Source organism: Bison bison, unplaced genomic scaffold (genome assembly GCF_000754665.1).
Source record: "Bison bison bison isolate TAMUID 2011002044 unplaced genomic scaffold, Bison_UMD1.0 scf7180017864158, whole genome shotgun sequence".
Taxonomy (NCBI): Eukaryota; Metazoa; Chordata; class Mammalia; order Artiodactyla; family Bovidae; genus Bison; species Bison bison.
In genome coordinates this window covers 3,784,163-3,804,437 of record NW_011494730.1, presented here as the reverse complement: position 1 = coordinate 3,804,437, position 20,275 = coordinate 3,784,163, and the positions used below count along the sequence as shown (strand labels likewise).

Below are 20,275 nucleotides of genomic sequence, written 5' to 3'. Positions count from 1 at the left end.
GAAACAAAAGAATCACTAAGTTTTTAATCCAAGGAGGTAATAAGGACGCGATACCCTGTTCTGAAGGGAAAGCTGAGGTGGGCAGCTGATGCCAGGCACGGTTTTCAATCAGCCTTTCCCAGTAGGGAGTTAACCAGGTTGTGGCTTCTAGTCATGAGCACAAAATCGGTTTTAATCGATAATTCTGTTTTTCCTATCCCTTAAAATTATCGACTAAAATCAAGTGTACACATGAGTCCTGTATACTTTAGCGTTCTCAAAATTTTGATTATTTCTAAGGGAATTCCTTGGTCTTTCTGGGCCAGAAAAAGATTCACTCAATTTTCACACATCTTATGGCTCTTAAAAACAAAAACAACAAAAACCAAATTGAAACCAGATAATAAAAACAGCACGTGTGTGTGGATCAAAACAAAATGCCAAAATAGAAAGGTTCTTCAGTAGGAATCTCTAAAATTGGAACTGATGGGATAAGGGTAAAAGCAGCTTAAACTGTCAATGATGTTACTGGACAGCTCTCCAAACGAGAGCCCTCAACACTACTGAACATCCTCAACATACTGAGCACCCCTCAACATGTTCTGCCCAGTGGTGGGTAGTAAGGGCACTTCTCTTACACGCACCTGTGTTCTGGGAGGAGAGAGGTACAGAAGGGAGCTAAGAGAGAAAGACGGGGTACCAAGTAGGAAAAGTGGGGCACAAATAAACTCTTCCTCTCCATAGGAAATGACACATTTGGAAAGTCCTGTCAAACCTGCAGCAAGCATCACTCAGAAGGCCTGTAAAAACGGAGACATCCTGGTCCCCATGTTCAATGAATAGTCAAAGATAAAGGCAGAGAATTTGCATATTTTTGTAATTCTGATGCAATCAGTCAGCAACCACTGTTGTCTAAAATCCCAGTGGCTATATCACCCCACCATACCCAGGAACCAATCGCCAGTCCTCTGCAGCAGAAACTCAGCCAGCACCAAGAATAGATTCACTGCCTCCTGAAATGGCCTGTTCCCCTTACAGGCACCTCTGAAACCCTCCTTTATTTTGTGCCAAAATATACTTCACTGTACTTTCTGCTCATGATTCACAAGACTCTTCTCTGGAGTAATGCAGAACAAATCTAAGTCTCCTTCACATGACAGATCTCTATCATTTCCCTTAAGTCTTATTTGTGCATAAGAAATGCTATCCCATCACTCCATCAACACTGCCTCAGGGCATTTTCCAGTTCAACCAACATCCTGTACTGCCCAGAGAACTGAAGGTTGTCAATCACACTTTTCAGAACAACTCTCTCCCAAGTGACAAGCAAACAGTAGGGAATTTGGGACATTTTTGGACCCCTGAATGCCTAATATCCTTCACTAATACTTGAAAATTTACATTTGCCCCCTGCTCTGATACTGTTACCTTACTTTTTCAACACCATTTTTTAAGTAACATTTCTTTAAGAAGTATTAAGAACAATCCTTAAGAAATGTAAAAACAGAGAGTCTGTAGGACTTGTGCCCTGACTTACGGCTCTCCCAACCTCCAGCTCAGCCAGCACTTCAGATGAGGGGAGCCAAGAACACAGGCCTCCCTCTCTCCCCTCGGCTGCCAGGCAGAGGGCTGGTTTCCCGGAAAGAGCACAATATTAGCAATTCTCATCCTGGCTCCAGCTGCCTGTTGCAAAGGCTAAGTTAGAGATAAGCACTGCTGAGATATAGGAGCTTGCTTATGTCTAGCCTCCACTTATGGAATGGAAACTGCATAGAGCTACTGAGACTGTTGTTTAGTTGCCAAGTCGTGTCTGACTCGTTTGCTACCCCATGGACTGCATGGTATTTCTCAGGCAAGAATATTGGAGTGGGCTGCCATTTCCTTCTCCAGGGGATTTTTCCGAGCCAGGGACTGAACCTGGGTGTCCTGAGACCATGGGGGCCCTGACTGCCACTGCCCTATAGTTTGAAAGGCAGAGGTTCCACGCCACCAGGAAACGTAAGCCAAGGAGACCTGAGGCTCAGGTCCCTCCCCAAGGGCTTAACTGAAAAAGTGGGTGCCACTGTTCTGAGAGCAATTCCCTCCTAGCTCAGTAGGTAAAGAGTCTGCCTGTAACAATCAAACAGAGACCCAGGTTTGATTCCTGGGTCGGACCTGGAGAAGGAAATGGCAACCCACCCCAGTATTTCTGTCTGGAGCATCCCATGGACAGAGGAGCCTGGCGGGCTACAGTCCATGGGGTCATAAGAGTCGGACATGACTTAGCAACCAAACCACCACCACCACTGTTCTCAGCTCCAGAGCTGCGACTCAGGGAACTCTGGCCTTGAGGATGAGGTGGGAGGAACAGATCGGAATAGGGAGAGCTCCAGATCTCTTCTCAAAGGAAACTAACTTCATTTGCAACAGAGTGTGGAGAATGAGGAGTTGAAGCCTAAGGGAACTTTCAACATCAGTGGATGTTGGGGTAAAAGGCAGTTAGGGGGTAACTGTCAGATTCACTGGAGACACAGGCTAAACTGTAGGCTGCTTCTTGGTCTCAGAATTTGCAGATAACATGATACAGAAAATCCTAATGAATTCACTAAGAAACTATTAATAAATCAGTCCAGCAAGACGGCAGGATATAAGCTCAGTATACAAAAATCAATTGCACATCTATACCCTTACAAAGAACAATCTGAAAATGAAATTTTGAAAATTTCACTTACAATGAAAGCAAGACAAGATACTTAAAAATAAATTTAACAAAAGAAGTACAAAAACTATACTCTTAAAAACTATAAAACAGAGAAAGAAGTTCAAGATCTAAATGAACATAAAAACATCTTATGTTTACAGATCAGAAGACTAAGTATTGTTAAGATACCAAAACTCCTCAAACTGATCTACAGAGTCAATGCAATTCCTATCAGAATCCCAGTTGGCTTCTTTGCAGAAACTGACAAACTCATTCTAAAATCCATATTAAATTTAAAGAAACACAGAAGAGCCAAAAATTTATGAGAAAAAGGAACAAATCGGGAGGACTCACTTTCTGATTCCAAACTTAACAACAAAGCAATAGTAATGTCAACACGGTGTATTACTAGCACAGTGATCATACAGATCACCTATACAGAATTCAGAGTGCAGAAACAAATCTACGTGTCCAATTTTTTAAGGAGAATGCTGCAGCCATTCAATGGACAAACAATAGTCTTTTCAACAAATGGTGAAAATAGGACAATCGGATAAATGACAAGCAAAAGAATGAAGTCAAACCTTCACCTCACGTAATAGATTAGGGAGCTAAAACTACAAAGTCTTAGAAGAAAACATAGGATTCTGTATAACTATGACCTCAGATTTACTAATTCTTAGATATAACAAAAGAACAAGCGACAGAAGAAAAAAACAGATAATTGGGACTTCATCAAAATGTAAAACTTCTGTGCATCAAAGGACACTGTCAAGGAAGTGGGAAAAAACAAATAAGAGAAAATATTTTTAAATCATCTGATATGGAACTCAAATACCTAAAACATATAAAGAACTTAAAAAACTCAATAATAAAAAGAACCCAGTTTAAAAATAGGTGAAGGACCTACATAGACATTTTTCCAAAGAAGATTTACAAATGGTCAATAAACACATAAAGAGATACTCAACATCATTAGTCATCGGGAAATTCAAACCAAAATCACTACAAGTTATCATTTCACACCTACTAGGATGGCTATAATCAAAAAGTCAGATAATACAGATTGATGAAGATGTGAAGAAACTTAAGCCCTCAACCACTAAACACAAAATGGTGCAGCCATTTCAGAAAACAATCTGGCAGTTCCTTAAACCATTAAAGACACTGGCATCACATGACCTAGCAATTCAAGCGCTAGATATGAAGCCTAGATAGGAACCTCATGGCTCATTCTCCAGCAACTTCATTCTGCTCTCACAAACCCCCTCCATTCTCCAAACTGGCTGTTTGACCTTTATTTTTTTCTTTAAATTTAAATTTTCACTCCCTTCATGGCTTAGTTCGGAAGTTATCTTCTTTCAGGAAAGCTTCCCAAACGCCTCAGATGGGCAGTGGGTCTCACGTATCAGTGAGCATCAGAAGCCCTGGAGGGCTTATTCAAACACAACTGTTGGGTTCCATTTCCAAGAGGTTCTCATTCAGTAAGTCTGGGTAGGACCCAAGAATGTACCTGCCAGGCTGGATGAAATTCAAGCTGGAATCAAGATTGCTGGGAGAAATATCAATAGCCTCAGATATGTGGTGTGGCTCACATGATAAAGAATCTGCCTGAAATCCAGGAGACCCCAGTTCAATCCCAGAGTCAGGATGATCCCCTAGAGAAGGGAAAGGCTACCCACTCCAGTAGTCTTGTCTGGAGAATTCCATGGACAGAGGAGCCTGGGGGGCTACAGTCCATGGGGTTGCAAAGAGTCGGACACGACTGAGTGACTAAAACTTTTCACCTTCAAATATGCAAATGATATCACTCTAAAGGCAGCAAGTGAAGAGGAACTAAAGAACTTGTTGATTAGTGCGGAAGAGGAGAGTAAAAAAGCTGGCTTAAAACTCAACATTCAAAATACTAAGATCATAGCATCCAGTCCTATCACTTCATGGCAAACAGATGGGGAAAAAGTAGAAATAGCGACAGACTTTTTCTTGGGCTCCAAAATCACTGCAGACGGTGACTACAGCCATGAAATTCAGATACTTGCTCCTTAGAAGAAAAGCTATGACAAACCAAACCTAGACTGCATATTAAAAAGCAGAGACATCACTTTGCCGACAAAGTCCATATAAGTCAAACGTGTGGTTTTTGCAGTAGTTGTGTATAGATGCTCAAGAGTTGCATCATAAAAAAGGCTGAATGCCAGAGAATTGATGCTTTTGAACCACAGTGCTAGAGAGGACTCCTGAGAGTCCCTTGGACAGAAAGGAGATCAAACTAGTCAATCCTAAAGGAAATCAACCAAGAATATTCATTCGAAGGACTGATGCTGAAGCTGAAGCTCAAATACTTCAGCCACCTGATGCGAAGAGGTGACTCACTGGAAAAGACTTTGATGCTGGGAAAGACTGAGGGCAGGAGGAGGTGGAGGTGACAGAGGATGAGACAGTTGAATGGCATCATCAACTCAATGGACATGAGTTTGATCAAACTTTGGGAGATAGTGAAGGACAGGGAAGCCTGGCATGCTGCAGTCCATGGGGTCACAGAGTCAGACACAACTTAGCAACTGAACAATATCAACAAATTCCCAGGTGATCACACCCTGAGAACTACTGCTCCGAGCTCCCTCACTCACTGCACTTACCCCACTGTATTCCAATTTTCTGTTTATGTCTTTATCCTACGAGCTCCTTGAAGATAGGGGATACTAAGCCTCATGGCCAGCCATATACTCCATGAGAAGTTTTGTAGACCCTACCATATATCTGCTCCTCCCTCTCCACTTACTCCTATTTCATCAACAGTTCTACTACTTTCCCAGTCACGGAAGGCCTACTATCTAAGAGCCATTCCAACTTTTGCCCTCATCCCTCAGATTCAGAGCATCACTAGGTCTTGCTCATTAATGTCAGCCAGTTCTCATCTTGGCCCTATTCATTCTCACCACCACCATCACACTCTCTTTACTGGTTTCCCAGTCTCACTTTCTACTATTTCAAATAAGGCTTTGAATTCTCCTAAAACCTCATTTTGCATACATCACCTCAATCCACCGTTCAATAACCATGTCAGCTATGTTTCAAGCCCTGTATGATGGTTCCTACTTACACACCCAAATGTTTGAGTTTCTGGCACTCATGAGTCTATGGGCTCTTTGGGGACAGTCGCCTTGTCTCATTTATTCTTGCCTTAGCACTGCTGAATTGATACAGTAGGTGCCAATGTTTAAATTTATGAACCATACAGATCCACTTGGTTTTTGCTTATGTTGCTGCTCATGTAGTAGCCTCTTTTACTTATTCTTCCCTTCTCTAAATGCATCGTTATATTTTGCTGATCAAAAAACCAAAGTCTCAATATTTAACATAAAGAATAGTTTATGCTATCGCACTGCCAGCATCCACCCAACCACAAATGCAGGCAAGCAGCTCCTCTGACTGGTGGCCTGGTCGGCGCCTGGCTTTACCTTCATCTGAGCCAGCTGCTGCTGCTGCTGCTGCTGCTGCAGCCTCCGGAGAGCCTCCTGCTGCTGCTGCCTCTGGCGCAGCAACTCCTTCTGCCGCTGGAGCTCCAGCTCTTTCCGCTTCCGCTCCTCCTCCTCGTGCCGCAGCCTGGCTGCCTCCTCTTCCATCCGTAGCCGGTTCTCCTCTAACCGACGCTGGGCTTCCTCTTCTTCCCGGGCCCATTTCGCAGCCTCCTCTTCCTTCCCAGAAGGAAAAGTAAGTAATAAAATTTAATTATATTTTAAAACAAACCTGAGTCAGTTTTCAAGGCTTCGGTCAGAGGCGTGCTTACCAGATAACATCATGCTTCATTTATTTCCTAATTTCTACATAAAAGGAACATCACTTTGGACATTTGTGGTAATACTGATCTCTAAGAGATCACCACAACCTCAGGCAAGATCCCTTGAACCTGCTCCAACCCTGAGACAGAGCCAGCTCCTCAGGGTGCTGGGTGCAGAGAGCTGTCAGGACCTGCAAGGAAACTATCTGAAAAGCCTCAGCCAATGCCGGACCCAAAGCGACTTCACAAAACCACTTAATTCCATCTGAGGGTCTCACCCCTGGTGGCTCACAGGTCCCTGGGAGATCTCCCCCTCACACATCCTCTACCCCTCTACTACTTTCAGCAGTACCTGGATCATTTTCTTTCTGCTTCTCTCCCTCAAAACCATTCCATGTGCCCCCTGGAGTTCTCCTGGCCTCCCTCGGTGGAGGCTGGTTACAGCCCTTGCAAAGCTCTATCTTATCCGGGCAGCACATGCTCCTCCATTCTCCAGAACTCAGGACAGACATCAGCTACTCTACGAGGACTTTCTTTGCCTTCAGGAGGTAGATGTCCCCTGTGTCTTTTGCTTACACTCAACTATACTTTGTCCTCCTCTCTCTGGATGCTCTTGGCCAACCGGTGACAGCAACTATTATTACCTATCCAGCAACCATTCCTTTCGGTCTTCTTCTTTGTAGAGAAGAGTCTCCTGTCACATCCAAGGTTTAAAATGCCAAGCTTTGCTTTTTAAGCTTCCAGTGTAAATTGGGACAACCATGTAATCTAATTTAGGCCAAAGGGCTGATTCTAGAAAAGATATTCTTCCCAGAGGAAAGGCAAGAAGCCCGAGAGAAGGGCCACACCCTTCCTGGGTACAGTATGGTATCCAACACTACCAACCATCAGGTAAAAAACATGCACTTAAAAGTCAGCACAGCAAGACATGGCAGAGCAGAGTGTGAACCGTAAGGGAAGAAGGCAGCACACCAGGACATGACAGGAGGAGCACGCGAAGCACCTGGACTCTCAGCCATATCACTGAGTCACTGAAGTTCATGTTCAGCTGCCTTATCTCCAGATTACCTTGATAGGTGAGGCAATAATGTTATCTGCTGTTTTAGCCAATTTTAGGTCAATATTTTGATTTTTCAGTTGAAAGATCTACAATGTGGCATTTATTTCTTGTAAAATCATTACCTACATAATCTGTGAGCTTCTTGAGGGCAGAAACAATTTCTCAGAAAGTTTTGGACTTGAGCAGGAAACAATCACAGTAACTAGCATATGGTATATTATCAGAATATATTAACTGTTGAATAAATAAACCAAATAATGCATTAACATACACTCTAACCTGGAAATTACCTACCTCTGAAGAATTTAGATTTCTCTAAAAGAGTTTCAATTAAGAACTTAAGCAAAAGCAGGTAATCTCTAGTTTTGTGTCAATCTAACCAACAAACAAAAACCTACATCTGTAAGTGTAGACTGCTGAACGTGGTGACTTCCTTCTAAAGAATACAGTGAAGGGGAAAAGTATGGTGGAGAACCCGATAAGCACTACTACAGCCAGGAGATCAATGTCACCATTAATAACCACACATCATGGTGCTAATATATACCCTTGGCATGTGATGAAAATGGTACTTTACCTCTGTGATCTTTTCCCAACACCCCCAACGCCAGTTTAATTATGGGGAAAAAAAAAAAAAACTTCAAAAAAACTCTGATAGAGGGTTACCCTACTGATCAGTATTCCTTAAAGTGGCTTAACTCAAAAAAAAAAAAAAAAAAAATCTGAGAAACTGTCATGGCCAAGAACAAGCTAAGGAGACAGGACAACTAAACGCAAGATTCTGAATGAAATCCTAAAACAGAAAAGGGACATGAGGGGAAAACTGAAGAAAAGCTTTTTTAGTTAATAAAAATGCATCAATATTAATTTAGTAACGTGTCAGCATTGGTTTATCATAATTAATGTACCATAATAATGTAAACCAGTAAGCAGGAAACTGTACTACCATCCCAATTTTTCTGAAGATCTAACACTGTTCTAAAAATAGAATCCACTAATAAAAAATCTATTACTGTTCTTAAACATTAAAGCAAAATGCTGCAGAGGTCCTGGCTGCACTGGACTTAGGTAGTAGCCACTGCTGTGTGATCTCACAGCTACACTAAGCAGCAGAGAACTACATGCTCTAATGGTGCAGATGGGGGAGAATCCTAAGGCAACGAGGTGTCAACCTCCACATCAAACGTTTGGTTTTTTAAGAGCAGCCCTTCTTCGATTACTTTGGTGCTATTTTTTGTCTGTTTTGATTCTTTGACATCTTGCTCAGCTTTTATAATTACATGTGGGATAGCTATTACAAAAGTATTAAGAGCCTCTCTTTGGCATTGCCTCTCTTTGGGATTGGAATGAAAACTGACCTTTTCCAGTCCTGTGGCCACTGCTGAGTATTCCAAATTTGCTGGCACATTGAGTGCAGCACTTTCACAGCATCATCTTTCAGGATTTGAAATAGCTCAACTGGAATTCTATCACCTCCACTAGCTTTCTTCGTAGTGATGCTTTCTAAGGCCCACTTGACTTCACATTCCAGGATGTCTGGCTCTAGGTCAGTGATCACACTATCATTATTATCTGGGTTGTGAAGATTTTTTTTGTACAGTTCTTCTGTGTATTCTTGCCACCTCTTCTTAATATCTTCTGCTTCTGTTAGGTCTATACCATTTCTGTCCTTTATTGAGCCCATCTTTGCATGAAGTATTCCCTTGGTATCTCTACTTTTCTTGAAGAGATCTCTGGTCTTTCCCATTCTGTTGTTTTCCTCTATTTCTTTGCATTGATTGCTGAGGAAGGCTTTCTCCTTGCTATTCTTTGGAACTCTGCATTCAGATGCTTATATCTTTCCTTTTCTCCTTTGCTTTTCACTTCCCTTCTTTTCACAGCTATTTATAAGGCCTCCCCAGAGAGCCATTTTGCTTTTTTGCATTTCTTTTCCATGGGGATGGTTTTGATCTCTGTCTCTTGTACCATGTCACGAACCTCCATCCATAGTTCACCCGGCACTCTATCAGATCGAGTCCCTTAAATCTATTTCTCACTTCCACTGTATAATCATAAGGGATTTTAGGTCATACCTGAATGGTCTAGTGGTTTTCCCTACTTTCTTCAATTTCAGTCTGAATTTGGCAATAAGGAGTTCATGATCTGAGCCACAGTCAGCTCCCGGTCTTGTTTTTGCTGACTGTATAGAGCTTCTCCATCTTTGGCTGCAAAGAATATAATCAATCTGATTTCAGTGTTGACCATCTGGTGATGTCCATGTATAGAGTCTTATCTTGTGTTGTTGGAAGAGGGTGTTTGCTATGACCAATGCGTTCTCTTGGCAAAACTCTATTAGCCTTTGCCCTACTTCATTCTATATTCCAAGGCCAAATTTGCCTGTTACCCCAGGTGTTTCTTGACTTCCTACTTTTGCATCCCAGTCCCATATAATGAAAAGGACATCTTTTTTGGGTGTTAGTTCTAAAAGGTCTTGTAGGTCTTCATAGAACGTTCAACTTCAGCTTCTTCAGCGTTACTGGTTGGGGCACAGACTTGGATTACTGTGATACTGAATGGTTTGCCTTGGAAACCAACAGAGATCATTCTGTCAGTTTTGAGATTGCATCCAAGTACTGCATTTCGGACTCTTTTGTTGACCATGATGGACACTCCATTTCTTTTAAGGGATTCCTGCCCACAGTAGTAGATATAATCGTTATCTGAGTTAAATTCACCCATTCCAGTCCATTTGAGTTCGCTGATTCCTAGAATGTCGACGTTCACTCTTGACATCTCCTGTTTGACTAATTCAATTTGCCTGGATTCATGGACCTAACATTCCAGGTTCCTATGCAATATTGCTCTTTACAGCATTGGACCTTGCTTCCATCACCAGTCACATCCACAACTGGATATTGTTTTTGCTTTGGCTCCATCCCTTCATTCTTTCTGGAGTTATTTCTCCACTGATCACTGCAGACAGTGATTGTGGCCATGAAATTAAAATACGCTTACTCCTTGGAAGGAAAGTTATGACCAACCTAGATAGCATATTCAAAAGCAGAGATCTTACTTTGCCAACAAAGATCCGTCTAGTCAAGGCTATGGTTTTTCCTGTGGTCATGTATGGATGGGAGAGATGGACTGTGAAGAAAGCTGAGCACTGAAGAACTGATGCTTTTGAACTGTGGTGTTGGAGAAGACTCTTGCGAGTCCCTTGGACTGCAAGGAGATCCAACCAGTCCACTCTAAGGGAGATCAGTCCTGGGTGTTCATTGGAAGGACTGATGCTGAGGCTGAAACTCTAATACTTTGGCCACCTCATGTGAAGAGTTGACTCACTGGAAAAGACTCTGATGCTGGGAGGGATTGGGGGCAGGAGGAGAAGGGGACGACACAGGATGAGATGGCTGGATGTCATCACCGACTCGATGCACATGAGTTTGGGTGAACTCTGGGAGTTGGTGATGGACAGGGAGGCCTGGCGTGCTGCAATTCGTGGGGTCGCAAAGAGTTGGACACGACTGAGGGACTAAACTGAACTGAACTGAAGAGCCACTCAGATCTCTTTTGGTAACTTTCAGCAACCTGAAAAAGCTTTAGATGGGCTCTCCTAAAATCCTAATACTTTCTTAATCACTAATTCCTAGCTTCAAAGAAATGAGGAGAGCAAGCCCTCTGATCACCTGCTTGCGTAACAATTCCTCTTGCTTCCGCCTCTCCTCCTCTTCTCGCCTCCTCTCCTCCAGTCTCCTAAGAGCTTCTTCCTGCTGCTGTCTCTCTTCCTCTTCTCGCTGTCGCCTTAAAGCAATTTCTTGTTCCCTCTGGCGTCGCAGAGCTTCTTCCTGAATTAAAGAGGGTATGCGTGAGTGTGTGCACACCCTTCTGTGCATCTCAACTAATATGTTATCAATACATTATACTTTGAAAAGAAATAGACTATGTGCTGCTAAGATTCTGTCAACAGTAAATATAAAACATATCTAACCAACATCTCGGGTAAAAAGTGTTCACGTGAGCTGGGGAATAGGCATATTAAGAGTCAAAATAATTTGTACTTAAAATATTAATCGTTAAACAGCACTACGTTAAACAGAACTACAGTGTAAAGTTCACCCTGGTTTCAATGTTAGCACCATCATTTCCTGATTAACACCAGTAAGGACTCAAGTTTTGGTTTCTCTGTTGCTACCAATAGTCCTGATTTTTCTTAATCAACTGAGAACCTAAGTCAGCAGCAAAAACACCTGGTGAGTAGAGATAAGTTCTCCAGTCAGGTATGGAATAAAGCCGCATGTCACAGAACATGTTCTCAAGAACTGAAGTCCTATGGATATTAAATATACAGAAAAGGGTCCCACTGTCAGAATAACTCAGGAAGAAATCCTAAGCAAACAGAATGAAACAGATGCCTTTACTGTCACACTTCTTAAAGTCCTTACATACTAGTGTAGAGTGTGACTCTAAGAAATATTAGCAGTTCTAATCTAATCTCAGCATGGGCTTCCCTTGTGGCTCAGCTGGTAAAGAATCCACCTGCAATGTGGCAGACCTGGGTTTGATGCATGGGTTGGGAAGATCCCCCAGAGAAAGGAAAGGCTACCCACTCCAGTATTTTGGCCCAGAGAATTCCATGGAGGACATGGATGCTTTTTGTTTTTCAGTTCTTATGGCAAAAAACAAGGAAATAGGTAGTAAAGGCTAGACACGCTAGGCTGTTACAAAGTAGATTCTTTCAAATGGGATCTTTAAAAGCCTGAGGAGAAAACAGTCTAAGGCACATAATAAAGAATTCCTCAAAAAGAAATACAAGTGGTTGAGAAATATGAAAAACGTTTAGTGTCACTGGTTATAAATACTTTAAGATTTAATTATTTCTCAAATCTAACTGGTTTATAAAACCCCAGGAGATATGTGAAAGCCATCAATTCTAATGATTTACTAGAACTGATGAACATCCCTCCAGTAGCTATTAATGGATAACAGACATTTCTCCTGAAGGAAGTGAGTGCCCTAACATTCTAACCCCCGTCCTGCTGAGAACTCCCCAATGCCTTAGGAAAGCCCCCTCCAGGAAAACTAGGACCTGTGAGATGACGGGAGAACAGGTATCCTGGAGGCCCGCCCTCTTTCTGCACCGATTCTACAGGCAGAGTTCTCAGAGACACACCTGTTTCCTTCGGGCAAGCTCTTCTTCCTCCCGCCTTTTCCTTTCTTCCTCCTGCTGTCTCCGAAGAATTTCCTCCTGTTGTCTCCGGAGTTCTTCTTGCCTCTTTCGCTCCTCCTCTTCCCGTTTCGCCCTCATTTCTGCCTCTCTCCTCTCCTGCTCCAGCTGAGGTTACACAAGGGTACTCTTAGAAACTTGAAGCCAAACACAGGAACACGCCACATCATGACCAGTACTGTCAGGAGGTGGTCCATGAAGACACGACCATTCACTCAGTTACGTGTGGAGCAGCTGGGGAATGAGAACTCTGAGAGCGCTCTGAGCTCTGCAGTCACAGGATCAGTGGAGTTTCACGCTCTTCTCCACTGAATGCTCTTGCCTCCACTCTGCCACCCACGCCTCTGCTCCACACTACCACTACACCACATCTCCCACCTGCAGGGAGGGCAGCTGGCCTAACAGTAACACCAGAGGCTCTTGGGTTGGCATTTCTTTGTTCATCCCTACAAAGGATTTTCTGATTGAAGATCTTACAGTGTCCAACGAAGTTTCAGCTGCAATGTCACAAAAGCTGCTAGTATGAAAAACTACAGAATTCTTTAAAAATCTGAGGACCAACCACTTCACAAACTCCATCCCGTAGAGCTCCCGAGTACTGGTCAAATCCAGCCCTGAGACTCCAGTTCTATTGCCACACATACAAGTCAGGCCTTTACTTTCTCATGCACGTTCCTACAAGTCCATCACCTGGCTTCCCATCATCCAGTTTTGCCCATGGTCCCCAACTCAACATCTGACTCTCCCAGGCTTACATTTAACACCATTCTTCACTTCGAAAATAAATCCTAAGTCTTTAACGTGACACAGGCAAGTTACTGGCCTGCCTCATCTTTAATCTCTCTCATCATCTATTCTTCAGACATACCAGCTCCAGGCTAGACCAAGTTATTTAACTGTTTCCTGTGCCAAGATGTTCACATATACTTCTAGCCTTTACAGGTCTTGCTTCCTTCAACTAGAGTTTAATTTTCACTTTACTGTCAATCCCAAATCCTGCAACTGAAATAACTCCTACTATCCTTTAAGTGACATTAGCTCAGGAATCACTGTCTATTCAAGTGTCATCCAATTTCTGATCCCCACCTCCCCTACTAGGAAGCTGGCCCACGTGCTTTCTTGTGCTCCTTGTCCGTGTCCGCATCCTGCCTATCCCTGACACACATGTGCACACAGACAAGAACACAAGGTTTCATCAGCTACGTGTTCAAAGCACGGAGGAATAAGAACAGACTGAAAAACTGTTGGAACTCTGGTCTGTCAACTCATATGGAGATAGATCTTGACCACGAACTCTTTTCATGTTCTGGGCACTCTAAAGATACTATCACTACCTCAGGGGATAAGAACACACTAAATATAAAATAGAAATAAGATTCTCTCCGAGGCATGAGAACCCAGAAATCATTACAATGACACCAGGCGTTGACAGGCAACCTCTCTGACAGGTATTAAAACCAAAATTCAAGATTGTTAGCTCCTCCAAAGTATGCAAATGGAACACATAATGTAATGTTAACATTGAGCTTTTTAGCTGTATGTCTTGGACTCTAGAGTGCAAATAAACACCACCATAAAGATTCAATGTGGGAACTCAAGCCTCAGATCAAGGGTCTAATAAGCAATATAGTGGATATTTTCTTATGGTCTTATAATAAGCAATTATCATGAAAGGTGTAATATATGACCGTGATCATTAATGTGTCAACAAACCCATACTGACTGACTTAATTTAAACTTGTTACTTTTAACTGTTTTGAGGCCTTTTGGAGGGGAAGGCAGCACAGTAAGGACAGAGTGTGAATGTGCTTATACCAGCTACATAGCTGTGAATTTAAAGGAATAATGTGTGAGCAGCTAGAGTGATACAGGTATCAATAAGCAAATGTCTATGTCCTGCAGCTGGAAAGCAGGCACTGCTATGGCAGAATGAGATGCAGACCTTCGCAGCTTTGGCCTTCTCCATCTGCTGAAGCTGTTCAAGGGCAGGTCCTGGAGTCGCGGGGTCAAGGGGAAGATCCCATACGCTACCGCCTTCCCAAACTGGAAGACAAGAAGGAATAGAGGTGATGGGTATGAGAGCTGACACACACGGCTAAATATCCAGAAGCATAAAGAAGCTGCTCTCCTGTCCCAGAGCGAGCTTCATCGCAAGGGTCTGCTCTGCTTCTAAACAGACTGAACTACCAGCAGGCTCTAGTTTATAACAATACCCGTCTGCATATCCAGAAGGAAAGAAAGCACTAGGCAAAAAGATGAGAAAATGAGGCAACAACAGCAGCCTTTTCTATTTCCTAAATTTCTGGGTACCTACAGTGGTAAGTTACACATCAATCCTTGACTCAAAAGAACAGGTCATCATTACTTATGTTTTTATTTATGCTTTTTCTCCAACGATTAAAGACAATTTAAAAGACTTTTCTACAATGGGTTAGGACAATGTTTTAAAAAAAAAAAAAAAAAAAGAGGAGGCTCAAGTTCAGGAAATCTATCTACTAAAGAATTTCCAGCAACTCCTTAAGAGCTATTTTCAATCCTTTGCTGGGACCTATTAAAAAAATAAAAATTTCCTTTAAAAACCACTTTTCATTAATATTCACTACAAAGCAGTCCCAAAATTGATTTTAAAAAAAATAACAAAAAACTCAATTATAAAAGTTATTAGAATCTAAATCCTTGGAGCTATACTAAAGGCCAATCTAAGTTTTTACCTGTAGGCTGTGAGGGTGCTGGCTGGAGTTCCCAGATAGAACCAGTATCTGGCACTGACACAGACCTAGTTACTGAGGGAATGATGTTCTGATCAGATATTCTGCAAAAGGGAAATTAGAAAATTAACAAAATTAACTTGTTCTTGTGATTCAAGAAAATAGATGAAGAAGTATTTTCAGATTATCTGTAGGTTTTCAAGGTTCAGTTCAGTTCAGTCGCTCAGTCGTGTCCGACTCTTTGCGACCCCATGAATCGCAGCACGCCAGGCCTCCCTGTCCATCACCAGCTCCTGGAGTTCACGCAAACTCATGTCCATTGAGTTGGTGATGCCATCCAGCCATCTCATCCTCTGTCGTCCCCTTCTCCTCCTGCCCCCAATCCCTCCCAGCATCAGGGTCTTTTCCAGTGAGTCAACTCTTCACATGAGGTGACCAAAATATTGGAGTTTCAGCCTCAGCATCAGTCCTTCCAATGAACACCCAGGACTGGTGTCCTTTAGGATGGTCTGGTTGGATCTCCTTGCAGTCCAAGGGACTCACACGAGTCTTCTCCAGCACCACAGTTCAAGGTTACTTAGCCAAAAAACTTCACTGTTTTAACTAAAATATTTAACCAAAACATTTAGGAAAGAAAAAAGGATACACGCAAAGTAATCACATTTCTGGACTCCTCAAGGTATTGGCAAATTTTGATTTCCAAATAATAGATATGCCTGCTGTCTTTAAAAAATTCATTAAGAGTCACAGAGGCAGCATTTATCATGAAAAAAACTCATAGACCATAAGTCAAAAGGTATGCATTTTATAGTTCAGTCTCTGAAGTTTTTTGCGTATTATGTCAACTAAGTCCTTTGGCTGCTCTGACTCCCAGTTTGCCCATCTTTAAAACTAAGACCTTAACATGATCTAACCTGCCTATCTTACAGAATGGGTTACGGATCAAGGGAAAAATATGAAAGGTTTTGGTTAAATTGGACAGTAAAGTTTTTAAGAGCAATGACTAACACCTTTGCGGGAGATAAATACTACCCTGAATGATAATCTGAAACAGCAGGAACTTAAGATTTTTAGCATGGTTTCCATGTCTTTAGACCCACTTTAATGGCTATTGGGTCTGGAAAAGTGTAACTCTATGTGGCACTGTTAATATCGTTCCTGAAATATTACAGGTAAAAATGAGATTAAATTTCTCGACCACAAACTTTTTTCTTGCTAAGTCCATGAGACTACACTGCTTTTCAAGTGTTCTTAGTATTCTTTGGTTATTATGCAAATTTTATCCTCTGAGTAAAAAGACCAAATAAATCCTTTGTTAGTTATTTTTTAAAACTATGTTCTTCCACACAACACAAAGATAGGCGTTTTGTATGGCTATTTTGATACTAAACTTCACAGATTAAAAATTTCCTTTTCTCTCTTTCTTTACAACACACGACGTGACACACCATGCAAACAAGCACCGACCTCATCTTCAGCGCCTGGAACTGCTGGAGAAGAAGCGCCAACTGCTGCTGCTGCTGGGAAGACAGCGCTGCTTTCTGCTGCTGGGCCAGAACCTGCGCATACTGTTGTCTTCAAAAAGTAAGACATGGTATAACCTGTCTACCCACATTTAGTTCACTTCACAGAGACATTACAAGACAAAGTTCAGCCCCCACACCAACAAAAGAAAACCCCATTAGAAATCAATATCAAATATATTTTTACAATACTTCACAATAGTCACACAAACAGTTCAATAGGTTATTCTAGAAAGAACTAAACTAACAGATGACATGCTGCTGAGTGAAAATAGAAAAAAAATTAAAGAAATGTCAAAAACTGGAAAACTCCTTTAGGATGTTAATAACCTTTTATCAGAAAATAAAACAGGTTCAAACCAATAGTATTTCCACATGAAGAACTCTGTGCAAAAATAAAATCCCACTTGTATAAAAATCCTCAAATTTATAAGTTTTGGCTCGGAAAATTTTAGGTTAACAATTTTTTCACTAGAACAGAGGTGGACAATTTTTTCCTGTAAAGAGCCAGATAATACACAAACACATGGGTATGACTCAGCGCCAATAAAACTCTGCTTAGGAAAACAGGTCGCCATTCAGTCTGCCAACCTCTGCACCAGATGATAGTAAATCTTACTTCTTCCACGAAAGGGACTCACAATCTAAGTGATTCCATACCACTACTAATAGCATAAACTTTTACTTCTATTCTGCCTTCACATCTACTTTTTCTCTGTGGCAAAGCTGAGCCATCCAGAAGGCAATTAATTCTTAAAATCACTGATTCTTGCTTTAGCAGCTAAATATATTGCAAAATTAGTTATGTGTCACCTTCTGCAAACTTCCAATATTTAAGAAGCAAGCCAAGACCAAACTTAGGATGTACAGTTGCACTATGCCACTAGCTGGGTGATCGAAGTATCCTGTAAACTGAGATTTCTACTGGAAAAGGTGAAATTTGGGAGCAGATTACATCTGAAGGCCCTTTTGGTGCTACAGTGCACCCTGCCACATTACTGCTCTTACTGTATTAGGAATTGCTGATACTGAAGGTGCTGCATCTGGTACAAGGCTGTGAGTTCCTGCTGCCTGGTCAGTCGTTCCTGGTCCAGCTCTCCCTGGGAGTGAAGGGGTGGAGGAAAGAAATACCAGTAAATAAAGTGAAAGAGCCTAAAAGCCATTTAGTACTCCTAGACTTCTTTTTGCCCCCCTTAACTATTAAAAAAAAAAAAAAAAAAAGTCAGGCACCTTTGGAAACGAAGCAGTGCCATCTAGTGGAAGGAGGTGGTGTTGGCACTATAAGAGATTCCCTGAGGTGGGAAAGGGTCCCTATTTAGCTTTTCTTCTCTCTCGCCCTTGAGGCTGAACATTGTTCCGTAATCCAGAGTTCATACTATAACTAAAAAATAACAACCAGGGATCTCCCTGGTGGTCCAGTGGTTAAGACTCCGTGTTCCAAGGCAGGGGGCCAGGGTTTGATCCCTGGTCAGGGAACTATATCCCACATGCTGCAACTGAAGATTCTGAGTGTCACAACTAAGACTGGCACAGTCAAACAAATAATTAAAAAAAAAAAAAATCGTTCTCCCAATCTTAAAAGTGACTTATAAACTTGGAGATTATGTAAAAATTAGAGAAGCAGGACAAAACAGAACGGAGTAAAATTAAATGCTATGGTAAGACTTTTACAGTAGCACATAACAAATACAGGGAGCCAATGTATGTCTTCTTAAAGAGGATGAGACATTTAAAATGAAATGGAATATAAAAGAGCTTTCACAATTGTTTAATTCTCTATCCAAAAATTAGAGGTGCTTCTATTGCTTTTAATACATCACAAATTTCAAAATAAGGGTTAGTAAAAACTTTTTTAGCTTACATATCAAATAATATGGCTGGAATTTAAATTTTGGAAGACAAAAGTGGAGGAAAAATGAAAGGTGAAATATAAGATAGCAGAAATAAAAGCATAAGGGTGATAAACACTAAAATTAAGAAAGATCATTAATGAACGGTTTATATCTTTACTGCACACTGATTACAATTCAGAAAAACACATTTGATGTATGACTCCTTTGAGTGAGGTTCACCTGAAACTCAAGGACATTCTTCTTTCTCATTTAACTATTCGGGATAAAAGCTACAGTAGGTTAGTCGACAATTAACCTAAGAGCAAAGGCAATACCTGACAGGAAGCAGAGCTTCCCACAGCCTGTCCCCTTAAGTGGGTCTGACTGAGGCTCATCCCCTATAACTGGAAGTCAGGAAATGGATTAGAGCTAGCACGCCAAGCTCCAAGTGGCCAGCTGTCAGCTCTCAAACGTGCAAGACAAAAACACATCCCAATTTCTGAGTAGATGGTAAAAGTACAATTTACATACAACAATATAACAATGTTTCTGGATTTACAACAGAAATGTCAGGGTAATTCCCTAGGACTCTTCACTGCTCTGCAAACTATAGGAGGTCTCAATCCATCAGTGGACAGTGAAATTAATTATTGGGTCAAGAAAAACATTTACATACTGGGGGAAAAAAGAAGAAACACAAAGAATGTATGTACATGGCACCAAATGTTTCGTCAAACTTACTTCAGATATATCCGCAAGTTAACGAATATATGAAGTAGTGATATGAAAATCTTTTGTTTTTTACTATTTGCTACGGTCAAAACAATGTGATAGCCACTGTTCTCATTTACGAACTCTCTTGGCTACAGATGTTGCAAGTGACTTACTCATCTTTATCTCATAAGAACCTAACACAGCCCTGGCACAGATCCTCAATACATAATTGGTGAGTAAATCCATGGATCTTACTGTAGAAATCCAGTGTTCAGACTAAAGATTTCTGACTATGGTCATTTAAGACTATGGCCAGCAATCAGACACTCCAACCTGGAAAACGGAAAAGTGAGGCACAGATCCAAAGGAACTCAACAGGGAGAGGCCCAGGAGCAGCTGCAAAAAAGACTTCCCCTTCAAAGGTCTCCAGTGTCAGCATACTAAAAGGGTTACGTTATGATCCAATTTTTAGTTAAATATCAGTAACGTATTTTAAAAGGGCTTCCCTGGGGGCTTAGATGGTAAAGAATCTGCCTAAAATGCAAGAGACTCGGGTTGGATCCCTGGGTTGGGAAGATCCCCTGCAGAAAGAAACAGCAAGCCACTCCAGTATTCAACCCACTCTGTCCATGGAGAATCCCATGGACAGTGGAGCATGGTGGGCTACAGTCCATGGGGTAGCAAAGAGGCACATATTTTTTTGAAAACGTAAATAAATGGAGAGGAGAATGGGCATTCTAACTAGAAGCAACAAGAAACTCTAAGTCAGTTGTGTTGAAGCACAGTAGATAAAGG

At 41.6% G+C, this 20,275-nt stretch overlaps 1 protein-coding gene across 4 annotated transcripts in view; it reads right to left on the bottom strand.

Moving 5' to 3' along the window:
- GIGYF2 (GRB10 interacting GYF protein 2) overlaps positions 1-20,275 on the bottom strand; it is a 127,698-nt gene that overhangs the window by 15,515 nt on the left and 91,908 nt on the right. For all 4 annotated transcript variants that reach the window (XM_010841226.1, XM_010841230.1, XM_010841227.1 and 1 more), the window contains 7 exons: positions 17,943-18,034; positions 16,879-16,986; positions 15,415-15,515; positions 14,646-14,746; positions 12,650-12,811; positions 11,166-11,324; positions 6,121-6,357 (listed from right to left, as the gene is read on the bottom strand). In XM_010841226.1, coding sequence (XP_010839528.1) covers positions 6,121-6,357; positions 11,166-11,324; positions 12,650-12,811; positions 14,646-14,746; positions 15,415-15,515; positions 16,879-16,986; positions 17,943-18,034 — 960 coding nt within the window. The remainder of the gene's footprint in view (positions 1-6,120; positions 6,358-11,165; positions 11,325-12,649; positions 12,812-14,645; positions 14,747-15,414; positions 15,516-16,878; positions 16,987-17,942; positions 18,035-20,275) is intronic.